Source organism: Urocitellus parryii, chromosome 4 (genome assembly GCF_045843805.1).
Source record: "Urocitellus parryii isolate mUroPar1 chromosome 4, mUroPar1.hap1, whole genome shotgun sequence".
Lineage (NCBI taxonomy): Eukaryota > Metazoa > Chordata > Mammalia > Rodentia > Sciuridae > Urocitellus > Urocitellus parryii.
This window is the reverse complement of record NC_135534.1, coordinates 95,430,268-95,447,215: the sequence shown is the minus strand read 5'-3', so window position 1 is coordinate 95,447,215 and position 16,948 is coordinate 95,430,268. Positions and strand designations below refer to the sequence as shown.

The following is a 16,948-nucleotide window of genomic DNA, read 5'->3' as shown; positions in this document are numbered from 1 at the left end:
TTTCTAGCTCTAAAAATCTTAATCTGTGCGGTCCATCATAAATTTTATTATGTAATAATTTCCTACAGAAACAGGATAATTCATTCTATTATAACAAAATGAAATTTATTGAAATAGCAAGATGTGTTATCCTTGTGACCAAAATACCTGACAAGAACAATTTATAGGAGAAAAATTTATTTTGGGATTATGGTTTCAGACGTTCAGTCCATGGTTGGCTGGCTCCAGACTGGAAGGGGAGCGAGAGAGAGAGAGAGAGAGAGAGAGAGAGAGAGAGAGAGAGAGAGAGAGAACACATATATGTGCACACTTGAGCAAGCAAATAGCCCAAGATATAGTCCAAAGCCACACCCCCAGTAGCCTACTTCCTCTAGCCATGCCCCACTGCCTACAGTTGCCACCCACTAGTCCATTCAAATTGTTATTCCATCAAATGGATTAATCCACTGGTGAGGTTACAGCTCGGATAATCTAATCATTTCACCTCTGAACATTCCTGCATTGACTAACTCATGAGCTTTATGGAGGACACGAAAGATCCAAATTATGATACACAGATTGAGAAGTTATTGAGTAGCTATGACATCTGTGCATCCATATTTTGTCTTAGGTTCTGTGTCCTTCTGTTTTATAACAAGATGGTAAACTGTGTCTAGGATCTGAAATGGGCTCTCTCGTGGTATTCATCATGGCCTTTTATTTCCTCCACTTTGTTGGATTGGTTTCAGGGTGAGGTACATCTAAATTATCACAAAGCAAGGCAAGTTTCCATTTCCCTAAAGATGCAAGGCTGTAGTTGGCTGATGTGCCAGGTGTTTCGATAGCCCGTGCATTCACCAGTATACATGGGAGGGTCTGGGGCAATTAGCTTCTTCTTACAGAACTTTCAGAAATAGGTAAAGAGAAGGTAACCTTCAAAGGACTATAGACGAAAGGTGTGTATATGCGGGAGCGCTTTGCATTGTTTGTTCTTTTCTTCTCCCAGTTTTCAGGACTCTACATCCTGTCCTTTACTGTCATCATGGTGGGGTTTATCCTGTACTGCTCCACCCCGACGCGCACAGCAGAGCCAGCGGAGAGCAATGTGCCCCCAGTCACCAGCATTGGAATTGACAACCTTGGACTGAAGCTTGAGGAGAGTGGTCTCCCAGAGACCCAATCTGCGGTCTTGTAGCTGGAGAGGATGGCACACACCTGTGCAGCACCAGGAGAAAGCAGAACCCACCGACTGCTGAGAGACACTTGGGGAAATTACAAGGCTCGGAATGAACCCTCTATAGCACTGGATTACACTCAGTGGTTAGATTTTAGAAAGGAACACTGAACAATGTATCAAAAATAGATATACCAAAATAGAGCAGAACCCAAGACTAGGACCTGTTTCTTCTGTGTGTTAAGGACCAAAACCTTTGGGTGAGAGGGAGACAAGGTGTGGGCTCAGAAGTACATGTGAGAGAGCAGAATGGGGGAATACCCAAGAGTGAACCAGCCTTGGGCAGGGTCTGAAAGCAGGCTGTCCAGCCTGGGCCAAGTGCTCAGGAGTAGGGATGGTCCAGGGCGGTTCTGGAACAGGTTTCCTCTGTTGGAAACTTTGGGGTTTTGTCCTGCTGAGGCAGTTATCCACAGGCCTTGTGGCCTTTGGGCACAGATGAGTCCTGGCCACTGATTGCATACGGTGGGAAAATGGGTGGGGCAGCATTTGAGAGGTTCTGAGATAAAAGAATGAATAATATGGAAGCATGAAACTGGAATGTAGTAGCCTAGAATTCTCTCTCAACTGTATGCTCTCTCTCTTTTTAAATATTTCTCCTCCATCATTCCCAGCTCCTCACTGGTCACATTTGTTCCTTCATTCCAGGGCCCAGAGCAGACTGATCTTAAAGTCTGTGACGGTGAACATCCCTTCTACATTTTCAGCTTCACACCATATGCCAAGATTTCTCAAACCTGAGCAAATATGTGGATACCATCCTTTAACAAAAATTCTCATGAATCCCAGAAATATTCCCTATTGATCTCATTTTACTGTTTCAGCTCAGAAAACTAAGTCTTACAGCAAATTATCACAGCAAGGAGAAAACTTTATTTGTATAACTGGTAAAGAAAATAGATTATCATCAAAATGAAAACATAAAATGAATGATTTTTCAGAGAATAGTATGCCCCAGAGCCTAGGAAGCCTCCATTAGTTGATAGAGAGCTCTATACTACTTCCTACCAAAATGTTTGTAATGCCATGAGATTTTGATGATTCTTTTTCAATGTAAAGTGTTAACATGCAGCATCAGTATAATATCAACCACCAAAATGACACTTTCAGAAAACTTTGTTTGTAAAAAAATTTTTTTTTATAAAAGTATAATACAACAATTGGGGCTAAATAAAGATTTTGAATTCACAAAATATAGTTATTGTGTGTTTTCTTAGGTTCACTGAATCCCCTGGTGGACATTAAATGACTTCATATATTCAAGATCTTTTATATCCAATTTTTTAGAATCATGTCTCCTGTGAGGTGAGGCAGACATACCTATTTGGGGGCTACTGTGGGATTGAGGGAAATTGATACTGAGCTTACAGGTCATTTGTAGGAATCTGAATGGCCACAATGGGATTTTTACTTTTTTGAATAAATATACTTTCATTCTCTGAAACCTATTAAAACTGCCTTCCTAAACTCTTCCCTCTCTCCCTTCCCCCTTTCTTTCTTTGTACAGGGGTTTGAGTCCAGGGTGTCATGCATGCCATGCTAGTGCTCTGTACTGAGTTATATCCCCAGACCTGCCTGTCCCCTTTAAAACATTTTTTTTTTTTTTGAGACAGGCTCTTGCTAAGTTGCCCAGACTGGTCTTGTACTTTTGATCCTCTTGGCTTAGTATCCTGAGTAGCTGGAATTATAGGTTCACACCACCATGCTAGATTTTTATGACAAAGTACTCATTGAGCAGGTTACAGTGGTGCATGCCTGTAATCTCAGTTATTCAGGAGGCTGATCCAGGAATATCTCAGATTTGAGGATAGCCTTGGCAACCTGGCTAGACTTTGTCTCAAAATTTAAAAATTTAAAAAAGAGCTGGGGACATAGCTCAGTGGTAAAGCATGCCTGGGTGGTTCAATTACCAGCACTATAAATTACAAACAAACAAATAAATAAATATTTAAATATGTGGTGATTCCTTTGAAAATCAAGAGCATATGCAGGCTTTTGAAACACCACATTCTTAAGCTGAGAGTCTTCTCTAAATTCTTTTTGCCTATTAGAACAATATTGATTTTTCAATAATTTTAATAGATATTCATGGCATTTAAAAAGACCCCTATGAATGAGAGAGTTGCTAGAATGTTGCCTAGTGTTGTATAGATGTGATAAATTGGGCAACCGGACTGTGGTAGCACTATAAGAAGAGAGGACTTTGCCTATGCCATGTTCACTATTTGTATTTTGAAATTGGGTTTTCTTTGGTAACAGTTAACAATTCTAACCTGATGACAGCAGCATCTCATCCAATTGATATGTATCAGTGGCCTTTCCAGCAGGTGGCGCTTTAACAATTGTAACAATCCAGAAATTGTGATATAAATAACAGTGTCATTTTATGGCACCACCATGCTGTACTGTTAGCGTATTTGATTTTTTTAAATTTGTAGATGGAAATGATACCTTTTATTTATTTATTTATTTATTTTTATGTGGTGCTGAGGATCGAACCAGTGCCTCACATATGCTAGGTGATTGCTCTACTACTGAGCTACAACCCCAGACCCCAAGTGTATTTTTTCCTGCATCTTTTTTTTCCACGTCTATTTTTTTTAAAAAAAGGTTATTATAATGAATTTCCTCAGCAGAGATTGCTGTTGCTTAACAGTTGAAGAACTGGGGGTTCAGAAGAGTTGAAACACCTTTGGAAGCTCACACAGATTTGGGGGGTTAAGTAGAAACAGGATGCAGATTTAAAATTTTTTAGTTTAGCCAGAATCTGGTTCCTGCTCAGTATATTCTCAGGGGTCATGGTTCCTGTGGGACTGCTGAGTCGGTGAATGCAAATGCTACTCTTTTGAGAGCTGTTGGGAAGATTTTTGTGGAAAAACTAGCTTGGTAGTGTTTTCTCTGCAACTCTGGAGCCTGCCCTTTAAAGAGAACTGTCTACTTTTGTCTCCACAAGGTGTTTTGCATGCCTAGTCACGATTCTCGTTTCTATCATAATTATGGTGATGTGCCATTTCATCCTCATTGAATCACTTAGTATCTGGACATATCCTCAGCCCTCAAAAGATATCAATAAATCAGGGAAATTCAGCAGATAGCCACTTAGCTGATTAAAAGGCAAGAGATTTATGAGCAAATTAGGTAATGCTGAACATGCAATTCTCCAGTAGTCATATAAAGGGTGTTTTGGAAACTCTGACGCTATATAAAAGATATATCAGGGGAATAAAACCTCTTCAAAACAGCAGAATGTAACCTGCCCTTCCATGTGTGAACCTGTAGAATTTAATGCCCCAAGGTTTTTTCTCCCCATGCTCAACAATTTTCACTATGTACTTTATTCCTTGATTTAAATAATGCCCTCTTCTAATAACCTTGGTCTGAAATGCAGACACTTTTGGAGAGATTGAAGATTGAAGGAGGGAGGGTAGACCTGATACTGATATAAAAAGGTAGGCCTTTTGAACAATCATTGTCACTAACTGACCATAAACAAGCATTTAGATGTTTCCAGGCACTTGTCGCTCAATCTGCTATTGCCACTCACTGGGGATGCCAAGAGTTTATACACAAGATACGACACAGAGAGCTTGCAATGCTAGTAGCTACAGTTTCCTTGTGAATCCCACCTTTTCTGTGCTTTTCCACATTTGCCTGATTATTTTACATTCTTTCAGATTCATAATCTGACTTTGGCCTGTGATCCTCTGTAGATCCTACTAGTTCAGTGCATCCACCTTTAGAGATCACACACACACACACACACACACACACACACACACACACACCATCACTAAAACAAACCTCACCAAGATCTACTTTCTTAGGAATTACTATTCTCAATAAGATGGATAGTAGTAGTTTCAGGGACTCTGCCCCTGCCTCTGGCAACATCCAAAGGCCTTCCTGAAGAACTTCATTTCCCCTCTGTTAGCTTGAGTGTATTGGGTACCCATACTTGGACACAGTTGGTGTTCAGCAGTTTTTTGTTCTCTGTTGTCAATCTGGAGGATTACATAGGCCATGAAAGGGCCAAGGTTGGTCCCCTGATTTGCTAACTAGAGTGGGAGACATGCCAAAGCAGGCAGATTTGGCTCAGCAGAGAGGCTAATTTGGCTGGTGAGCCCAGTCCACTATCCTGGGTACTCTTGGTTATGATGTAGTAACATGGCTGAAGTCCATATCTCCTTGTGGGGGGCAGAGCGGGAAGACTCCAGGCTAGGCCAGCAAACGCTGATGGGGAGATCTATCTGTGGATAACCAGGCACTCTCTTAACAGCCTGGAATTTAGCGACCGCATGCCAGTCTCTTAGGGAGAAGGCTAGCTAGAGGATGGGAGGGTGTTTAAATAAGTCCTCAAGGTGGGATACCTGGCATGGGGAAAGAAACTGAGGAAGGTGAGACTCCTGGACACCTGGGGTGAAGATGAACTCAAGAAAGGTAACTGCGGGCGTTAAAGACAGACTGAACTCAGTCTGCTATTGGTTTAGCAATAGGCCTGTGTCCTTAGAATGTTATTAAACTTCCTAATATGGAAATTCCTGAAGCTGACTATCCCACCATTGCCTCAAGCCCAGGAAATCAAATTGAAGCATGTTGTGATTTCTATTCCCTTCTCGTCTTCCGTCATCTCCTCTCACCTTTGAGTGTCCACTTCTGAATTCCATATTGCATTAGTTGCACTGTTCTAGTGTTGCTCAGATGCAAATCTTTGAAACTATATCAGATTTTTTCTCACTCATTACATCCAACAGGCACCAACAGGCTATTCTTTGATGATAACTCTTATAACTGTCTTTCTTGTTATTTTCAGTTCTTTCATTAGCTCAAATTCTCATTACTTTTTTTTCATACTCATCCTATACCCTTCTATATTAATCACTGTTCTCTAAAGAAACAGAACCAATAGGGCATATAGATATACAAAGAAAGATTTTTAATGAGTTTTTATTTATTTCTCATGCTTCACTGTTTATCTTTTAGAAAACATAAATGTCAGATAACATACAAAATCTTATGTAACTACATGTTTTGTTTCACAATACAATTTCAAATTTATTAATTATTTTTTGTTTCTAATAATTTTAATTTTTCCTAATTTCTATTTTATGGATTACTGATTTTACTTATTATTGATTTTACCTCTATACCACTCTCAGACATTTTCTTTCTGGATTTCGCATGTGTACACACATTTGTTTGTGGGCATGTAGATGTGATTGCATACATTAGATAAAGTATCAAAATGAATGCTTTGAGGAACCCTAACCTTCAAGAACTCTCTCAGAGATGACTGCCTATGAAGCAGACTACTATGACTCTTTCTTCCTTTATGAACTTAACTGTGTCTTCCCAATATTCACATCTTGAAGACCTTACAAACAATGTGAAGAAATTTGGAGATAAAGTCTGCAAGGAGGTCATTAAAGTTAAATGAGATCATAAGGCTGGGGCTCTAATTCAAATTGACTGGTATATTCTCATAAGAAGGAGAGAGATACCAGGGATGCACAGAGACAGCAGAAAGACCGTGTAAGGACAAAGCAAATGGTGGTTGTCTGGAAGCCAAGGAGAGAGGCCTTAGGAAAAGCTAAACTTGCTAATATTTCTATCTTGGACTTTCTAATTTCATAAATGTGAGAAATAAATTTTATTCATTTATACCATCCTGTCTGTGGTGTTTTATTATGGTAACCCTAGCAAACTTATATGTCCCACACATACATTTCCCATAGTCACTAGAATGGTCTACATTATGGATTATCACACAAAATAGAAACTAAAAATGGCTTCAGGTAGCCACAATACTAAAACAGAAAAAGGGAGGGGGGGAACAAACTGAACTCCCGTTTTGGTCAGATTTTCATTGCTGTGACCAAAAGATTCAAAAGGAATAACATAGAGGAGGGAAAGCTTATTTGGAGCTCATTCTTTCACTGGCCTCAGTCTATAGATGGCCAACGTCATAGCTCTGGGCCTAAGGTGAGGCAGAATATCACGGCAGAAGGGCATGGTGGAGGAAAGCAGCTCAGGAAACGACAGGGCAGCCAGGTCGCTAAGAGAGCTCTGGTTACAGGGACAAAATGTAACTCCAAAGGTACACCCGCAGTGAACTACATTCTCCAGCCACACTCTACCTGCCTATAGTTACCACCTAGTTCATCCATATCCTTGGGTTAATCCACTGATTAGGTCATACCTCTCATAATCCAATAATTTCATCTCTAAAAATTCTTGCATTATCTCACACATGAGCTCTTGGGATTACACCTCTTATCTAAACCCTAACATTCTACCCCTGGCCTCCAAAAGCTTATGACCATTTCACCATGTAAAATACATTTAGTCTATTTCCAGGAGTCCCCATAGTCTTAACATTTCCAGCATTGTCCCAAAGTCCAAGTCCAAAATCTCATCTGAGACTAAAGACAAACTCTTAGCTGTAACAGTAAAAATCAAAAAGCAAGTTACACATTCCAATATATAATAGCAGAGTAAACATTTCCTTTCCACCAGGGAGAAACAGGAGCACAGAAAGAGGGGATGAAACCAAAGCAAGATTGAGATCCGGCTGGACAAACAAGTCCTGTAGCTCCACTTCCAGTATCTAGGGCACATGGCATTATGATGTTCTCTCCAAAAGCCTTGTGTAGCTCCACCCCTGTGGCCTTGCCTGGTTGCAGCCCACAGGGCCTCTCTCTTGACTTGTTTCTGCTTCATTCCTGCAGGTTTCCTCAGAAGATGCTCTGTATTGCTGTCATCTCTTAATCTTGGGACTTTCTATTATAGTTTTGGCATCCTCCTCACTTCTTCATGCATCGCCATCTCAGGGAGCACCCCACAGGGACTCTAACCCTGCTACATTTTGCCTGACCTCCCAGGCCTTCCTTTGAAATCTTGATGGAAGCCTCCACAACTCCTTACCTTCACTATCTTGCATTCCTGCAGAACAAGCACCATGTGGTTAATGCCAAGTTCTGCCTCCATTTAAGGGTAACCAACCTTCCTGGGAACATGGCTCCAGCAGCCTCTGAGTACCTGGGCAGCTGAGCCTGGTGAAAATAACTTCTTAGATACTTCTGCAAACAGGGCACCCTAGTGGTCTCTTCTCAAAGGAATTTTGACTTTAACATCCTTGAACCTGAGATGGATATGGTTTTGCCAATTGAATTTCCCTCAAGCCATCTTTTTTAATTGTTTCTGGGTAAAGTACTTAGCATTCCTTTAGTGGGTGTAATCTCTTTAACCACTACATCTTCCCTGGCCATAGTTTTACTTACACTTTTCAAGCTGAATTGCCAAGTTTTAAAATGCTTTCTGCTCCTGATTATTACAGTAAACATGGTTAAAGGCTTCCAGCAATATCCATGTCACTGCTTGAATGCTATGCTGCCTAGAAATTTCTTCCACCAGATAATTATTCCATCTTCTTTAAATTCAGCCTCATGGAAAGTCTCAGCACATGGAGAAAATGTAGACAAATTCTTTGCCACAACATAACATGAATTGGCCCCTAATCTAATTTCCAGTAGAGTCCTCCTCCTCTGAAATGTCATGAGCCCAGTGTTTACTGTCCACAGTTCTATTGGCCATTCTGGTCTTCTGAGTTCTCACCTCAATCATCCATTAAGCTCTGCTTACAACATTCTAAAGGTTTTCAAACTTGCATCTCTAAACTTTTCCAAATTCCTCCCCGCTGCAAACCAGCTCCAAATGCTTCTGAATCACATGGTCAGGTTAGTCACAGCAACATCTCCACTTCTTGGCATCAATTTCTGTTTTAGTCAGCTTTTTTTGGTCACCGTGACAAAAAGATCTGAGAACAATGTAGAGGAGGGAGCACTTATTTGGGGTCATCCATAGATGACTGATCTATAGCTCTGAGCCCAACATGAGGCAGAATATCATGGCAGAATGGCATGGCAGAGGAAAGCAACCAGGAAGCAGAGTAGAAAGATTTATTAAGTGGGGTTGATTCCTGTGACTGTAGAGGCCAAGAAGTACCACAAAATGCCATCTGCAAGCTGGAGGTCCAAGAAAACCAGTGGTGTAGTTTTAATTCAAGCTCCAAAACTTAAGAACCAGGGGTGCCAATGGTGTAAGTCCCAGTCCAAGTCTGAATACCGGAGCACTGGGGGGTTGATGTCCAGGAACAGGATAGTTGACTCAAACAAGAAGAGGGAATTTAACCTTCTTCTGTCTTTGTGCTCTAATTGGGTTTTCAAGAGTTTGGTTGATGCCCATCCACATTTGTGAGGGCAATCTGCTTTCCTTAGTCTACTGATTCAAAGCTAATCTCTTTCAGAAACCCTTTCATCGACACACCCAGAAATGTTTTACCAGCTATTTGGGCATCTTTTAGCTGTCAAGTTGACACAAAATTAATTATTATATCTTCTAATATCTTGAGTTTTTGTCTACAGTTTCTTTCTCTACACATTCCTATAATTCTTCAACCTTATGTATTCTGCTAGAGGAAATTCTCTAAAGCATGCTCAATTGACCCAGAAACCTTCAATGGTCCTAATTACTCTTAGAATAAAATCTGAACCTAACTGATTCTATTCTTACCTTCCAATCTTATATCTTGTTACTGCTTTCTCACATAAATTCAATCAATAAGCCTCCTTCCTGGTCTATGCTCATATGCTTACTGCATTCTGTCTTCATATACTTTATAGACAATTCTTCTTACTCATGATTTCTTCTTCCAATTCATCTTTGTATATCTAATGTGTACTTCATTTTCCAAGTTTCAGCTCCAGTCCTCTTCCCCCTTCCTAGATGATGGAGTCCACAAGCTTGTCTCCCTCCTTAGGGTGTCAATATTGCTTATTCTCTTGTAGCACTCAGCTGATACACGTGGATCATTTTCTACCAGAATCATACTGCATTCCTTTAAATGTGAATAAAAGTTGAATAGGCAAGTCAAAACAATACATTTTCATGTTATAAAGGAAAAGGAGGTTCAATTCAAGACAGCCAAGAAATTTAGACTATCCAACTACAGCTCACATTTTATTTATTTTTAATTTTTTAATTAGAGCTTTATAGTAACACATAGTGGTTGGGTTCGTCTCAACAAAATCATACAAACATAGAAATTGATTTCAGTTCATGATCCCCCCTTTTCCCTCCTGCCCTCCCTCTCCTCTCCGTATTCTTCTTCATCTACTACACTAGACTTCCAGTCACTCATCTGTTATTATATATTTGATTGGTTCTTTATGTTATCCTGTCCTTCCCACCCGTCTTTCCTTTATTTTACTTTAGCTTCTGCAAATGAGAGAAAACATTTGACCTTTGAGTTTCTGAGTTTGGCTTATTTCACTTAGCATGATTTTCTCCCCTTCTGTCCATATTGGCAGAGACCACAATTTCATTTTTTTATGACTGAGTAAATATATACCATAATTGTAAATTATGAACTCCCTTGTAAATATGTACCATAATTTCTTAACCCATTCATTTATTGACAGGCCTCTGGGTTGATTCCACAATTTAGCTACTGTGAATTGTGCTGCTCTAAATGAAGTGGCTTTCTCACTGTAGTATGCTAATTTTAGATCTTTGGGGAAAATATCAAGGTGTGGGATAGCTGGGTCAATATGATGGTTCCATCTCTAGTTTTTGGAGTAATCTCCAAATCTCTGCTTTCCAGAGTGGTTGTACTAGTCTTCAGTCCCACCAACAATGTACAAATGTACCTTTCCCCCCTCAACCTCGCAGATTTATCATTGTTTGTATTCTTGATCATTGCCGTTCCAACTGGAGTGAGATGAAATATTAGTGTAGTTTTGATTTGCATTTCCCTGATTACTAGAGATGTTAAACATTTTTTCACATATTTTTTTGGCTGTTCGTGTTCTTTTTTTGAGAAGTTTCCATTCAGTTCTTTTGCTCATTTATTGATTATCTAATTTTTTTGATGTTAAGTTTTTTTGAGCTCTTTGTATATTCTATATATTAATCCCCTATTGGAGGAGTAGCTGCCCAAGATTTCATGGCATTCTGTAGGCTCTCTCTTCGTATTCTTGATTATTTACTTTGTTGTGCAGGAGCCTTTTGGTTTGATGGCATCCCACTTACTGATTCTTAGTTTTATTTCTTGCGCTTTTGGGGTCTCGTCAAGGAAGTCAGTGCCAGCGCCTATATAATGGAGTGTTCACCCTATGTTTTCCTCTAGCAGTTATAAGTTTTCTGGTCTAATTCCTAAGTCTTTGATCCATTTTGATTTGAGTTTTGTGTAGGATGAGAATAGGGGTCTACTTACAACTCACAGTTTAGACACATACTTAGGTACTACATGTTCAGCGTTTTGTATTTTATACTCAATCTTTATTGCTTCTTTCCTCCTCATTTGAAAATCCAGTGAGGTTATGGATACACCACTTTCATTATTTCCACATTTTGGAAATGTACACATTTGCCAGTTTTGTTCTATTATATTACATTTATAAGAATTACACTACTATATGGAACTAATATTATCATTCCTTTTTATAAAATAAGATGGGCAAGATGAGGTAAAATAGCCAACAGTTACATAAATGCCAATTGCTCAGTGGAAATAAATTGTTGATTGGCGGCAGCATCATTCATTAATTTATTGAAAAATAAGCTTATTGAGCAACTGAAGGCCTTCAAAAGTTGGTTTGGGGTCTTTATATAGTATGGGATATTTGGGATCCTATGAACATGTTGAATTTGAGGTCTTGCATTGCTAATTTACTTAACAGTTTATGTTAATATATTATCTTCTTAATGAAATGATAAGATCCTTATGGACAGAAATTATGCCTTGCTATAGAGTGAATGTTTGTGTCTCTGTGAAATTCATATGTTAAAGCCTAATCCCTAAAGTAATGGTATTTGGAGGTGGGCTTTTGAGAGGTGATTATGGAATGAGGGCAGAGTCACTAGTGTCCTTATAAAAGAGCACCAGAAAGCTCCCTTCCACTTCTGCATGTGAGCATACAGTGAAAAGATGGCCATCTATACACTGGACAGGAGGCTCATCAGACAATCAGTAGCCACCCAGCTTCCAGAACTGTGAAAAATAAATTTCTGTGGTTTATAAACCACCCAGGTTTATAAACCACTTGATATTTTTGTTATAACAGCCTGAGCAGAGCAAAACATGCCTTGTTTTAGTTTGTGGTATACTAAAATCTTAATGCAGTGAGAAAGGTTAGAAACTCTCTTTTTAATATTCAGCATAACCAAACATCAACTCTTAAAAATAACAGAGACTGGTCTGGGGCTATAGCTCAGTGGTAGAGTGCTTGCCTGCATTTGTTAGGCACTGAGTTCAATCCTCAGCACCACATAAAAATCAGTAAATAAAATAAAGGTGTTCATCTACAACTAAAAATGTTAAAAAATAACAGATATTCAGGCATTTGTTGGTTAATTATGTTTTTCCCATGTTCTATCAGACTCTAAACTTGTGAAATGCTATTTTAAGTTTGGGTAAGTAGTAATAATTCTATGATGTAAGAACTAGAGGGTAATTTATTATTTAGGACATTGCCCAATGTTGTGGCTGATGTGGTTCCCATTAATTGGATTAATTTATTAATTATTAGTTTTATTAGTTGCATTAGTGTCTCGCTGGAAGTATTCTTAAAATCCTTTAAGATGGGACTGAATGAAGAATTTTGGAAGATACTTGATGAGGAAATGCTACTCTGGTTTGGAAAAAGTAAAGTCTAGGTCAGTAGACTTAATTTCCTACAATTAGACCTTGTTATTGAAAAATGACAAGCATATCAAATAGAAGGGAAATTTTGGTCATCACAGTGTTAATAAGTATATTGGTGAAAATGACTACATTTGGAAGCCAGAATATGCATATTTGAATTAATGATTAACATTTTACAGACTCTCCAGATGACTGCTTGGGGAAAAGGACCTTGTTCTATTATTAAAAATCTAGATGATATCAGCTGATTTTTTACTACTTTTTTCTTTCATATCTCTTATTGATCTACAAGTAGTATGTGAATGGAAGAGTACTAAGTTTTTAGAAACATGTCATCTGACTTAAACTTTATAACATCTTAAGCATGTTGTATTTATATCACAATTTTACAATTAGGAAACTGAGGTTTTTAATCAGTGAGGAAGGACTAGGTTATGCTGCTGTAACAAACAATGCCAAATATTGTATTGCCTAAAACAGCAAAGATTTAATTTTTGACCATACTACAGTTCTGTTTTGAGTGTGCCTCAAGTTGTCCCCACTCTGGGGCCCAGGCCAACGAGGCCACCATGGCAGAGGGACAGAGGAAAATTGAAAATTCTTTCTTGGCTCTTAATTATTACCCTGAAACAACATATATCACTTTCTATTATATTTCATTGGCCAAAGCAAATTAGATGGCCATATCTAAATTCAAAGGGACATACAAATGCAATTCTGCAATGTGCTGGGATGGGGAGAAACTTGGGTTATTTATGTGTATCCCTAAGACTGTAGAAAGACTTAAGGGAGTTAAACAAACATCAAATTTAGATTCTCCTTTGTCTAAGTCCAGGGTCTACATTTTTAGGTTCCATGATATAGTGCCATGGTATAATAACAATTCTTGTATTATCTATCATTGTTGAAGAGTAAAATCAATAATATGGGCAGAAAATTATGAATAAATTTCAAGGTATTGTTTTTAAATTAAAATATCATTATTATTTTGTTATTATTTAGATACATAGAGGTCTGATTATAACCAACATAATTGTGAGCTTTAAACATTAACATCTCCTTGCACTTAATTAGTGATAACCAAATGCAACCATTTGAGAGTTGACTTGGTAGCGTGTAAGCCTGACAGAGAGTGTTCTTAGTTCCTGGGGATCTGAAAGTAAATTCTGAGCTTTAGATTTTGGCTGTTTTCCAGATACAGATAAGTCTGCTGCCCAGGGAGCTATTGGAAAAGCCAGCCAGAATAACTAATGTGCTGCTATACTCAACCCTGTGAGTTAGACTTCTTCATCTAAAACTTAAACAAACAAACAAACAAAAAACAACCTTGGTGAATTGGAGTTCACAAATAGGTTGGTGTCTGCTCGGCTGACCAAAGGTTTCTTCTGGCCTACCAGCCTTTAGAGTACAAAGCAGCGCCACACAGTGATTGTGAGTGGAAGTGGGTGCAATCCTGGCTCGCCTTTTGCTTAGTGAGCCTTGGGAAAGTGATGTGATTTACACTTTTTGGTCCTCAAAGTTCAACATAGTTCTCCACAGTTTCACAGAGGATGTTATTCCTTTTTTTGTGTGAGGCCAGTGTTTATCCAGGTCTGCACAAATTGATGTGGTTCTTTGATGGAGAGTGAGCGATCCAAGCCTGTTGAAGTTTGGCCAGGGATGTTGCAGCATTTAATATTTAGCATTTTATTTTATATATAACTATCTCTTAAGTGTCATCTGGACTCAGATACTTAAGTAGGACTTGTTTAATGCCTGCTGACCAGAACTACCAACATATTTTCTTTAGCACTCAAGCAGTGTAAAAAGGTTCAATTCTCAAAACACAAAATAATTCTCACTCTCCCCACACACCAAACCACCAATCCTCCTCAGAGATGCAACCCTTAGTTTTTTGAATGCCATAAAAATAATATAGGAGAGATGCCTCCAAGGAATTGAAATGACTCCACATAAGATTCTGGGGGTAGTGACTAATTTTAATGACTCTAAGCTATTCTCTTTCTGAATGGAAGATGCTGTCAGTGAATCTAGGGTGGTTGTCTGGTATCTTCCTTGCCCAAAAAAGAGAAATTCCCTACAAATGTGTTGTCTGGAAAGTAATTTCATTACAATAGCAGGATGATTTACACTTAAGAATAAATCATCAAGTTTGAAAAATCTGAATAGCTTTCTTTAAAAATATAGTACCCACCAGGAATCTTCTCTGATGGTAATTAATAACTATTTGTGCTTTATTGCCATTGCCATATAATTGTTGCCAACAGTATTCTTTCAATTCTTGTCCCAATGAAAAAGTTAGATATTTTTCTCAAAGCAATAAAATATATTTCAACAAATATGACTACACCTTTTATTGTATCTCTTCATGTTTCATATTTAGTTTCATGCTTTCTGCCTCTTGGTGTGGCCCCTTTCTGCCTCCTTTTCACTCTCCAGCCTTCAATAAGGATCTTGCAACTTGGTTTACAGATCTTCTACCTAGCATCCTCTATCACACAGAGGGTCTGTACCCTTGTAGATGACCCCCCCAACACTTGAACCTAACAATTTCTTTGTCTCCTTAATGCCAAACACTACATAATTTCTCTCATAGTGTATTGAAAATTTGTCATCCCTCAGAAATGCTCTGCTTTGGTATCTTAAAATCCCATATTCTCTATTTTGAGCATGATATTCTCAAACCCAGCACACCTATCTTTCAAGTTCTTCTGAGCTCTTATTCTATAATTACTTTAATGTTTCCCCTTCTGGAACATATTTTCTCCTCTCTACTCTGCCTGTAGTCTGTGGTTGATTGCTTGGACTTCTTCCATTTCACCTTAATATTTCATTTTTTTTACATTCATATCCTGCCTAGCAAACCCTCATGCTGGATAAGTAGTATGATACAGCATTTTTTTGTAATTTTCCCCAACCTGACATTCCTTCCTCACAACCCGGGCAGTTTTCAATCACCTGCTTACTATTCTAGCTTGTCTAATATTGGAAATGCATGTTGGAGAGTCCATGGGTTAGAGTTTCTGAGCCACCTTTTGCCGAGTCAGGGGAATTTATGACTCTGGATAAGATATTAGAAGTTTTATAGTAGAAGTCTCCTCGCAGAGAAGCCCAAAGTCCATGTTCAGTGATCTCCAAACTGACAGCAAATGGAAAGTAGCATCAAGTACGGGAAGGATCACACTACCATGATAGGTCCTACCAGTAAGAGAAATGAATCACCCATCATATGTATGACTGTTACTGAATGCATAACAAGTAAATGCATTTCTCTACTCAGAATGGTCTACTGTATTTCTGTTACTCCTTCACCTTCTGGTAAGTCAAGGAAGTATCAGATTTCAGGTACAACTATCCAAGTGGCATATGTACCAGATCTCCTCCTATTACAAATATACTGTTCTATTGTGCTAAAGATGGGAGACAATTCCTGGCTTGCAGATAATGGAGGTCATCAGTACAGTGGTCTTCTATTAACAAGAATGCTTAATGTAGCTTTAATTGTAAGGTACAAAAAAATCGAAAATAATACAAATGTTAATCAACAGAAAAATGGATAAACAAGTTGAGACAAATTCACAGATTGAATATGTTATGGTTTGAATGTGAGGTGCTCCCAAAAGCTCACGAGTGAAAGACTGCAAGAAGGTTCAGAGGAGAAATGATTGGGTTAGGAGAGCCATAATCTAATCAGTGAATTAATCCCCTGATGGGATTAGCTGAGTGGTAACTGAAAGTTGGTAGAGTTTGGCTGGAGGAGGTGGGTCACTGCGGGTGTGACTTTGGAGTATATGTTGTATCTCGTGAGTGAGTCTATCTCTGCTTTCTAATCATTATGTGACCCTCTTCCCTTTGCCACACTCTTCTGCCATGAGGTTCTGCTTACCTCAAGCCCTGAGGAATGGAGCCAGCTATCTATGGACTGAGACTTACTGCCCACTTCCTTGGCGGGCGATGGAGTCTTTCCGTGTGAATTAGGCTGGCATTGTAAACATCACATAAACATGGCTCTGTGACCTCAGGGGTCAGCTCCCACC

The 16,948-nt window shown here is 38.8% G+C and overlaps 1 protein-coding gene across 1 annotated transcript in view; it reads left to right on the top strand.

Annotated features, from left to right (window-relative positions):
• The window catches only part of Slc35f2 (solute carrier family 35 member F2), a 57,971-nt gene extending 56,797 nt beyond the window's left edge, over positions 1-1,174 (top strand). Inside the window, exon 8 of the mRNA XM_026399051.2 lies at positions 986-1,174. Coding sequence (XP_026254836.2) covers positions 986-1,174 — 189 coding nt within the window. The remainder of the gene's footprint in view (positions 1-985) is intronic.
• The last annotated feature ends 15,774 nt before the right edge of the window (positions 1,175-16,948 follow it).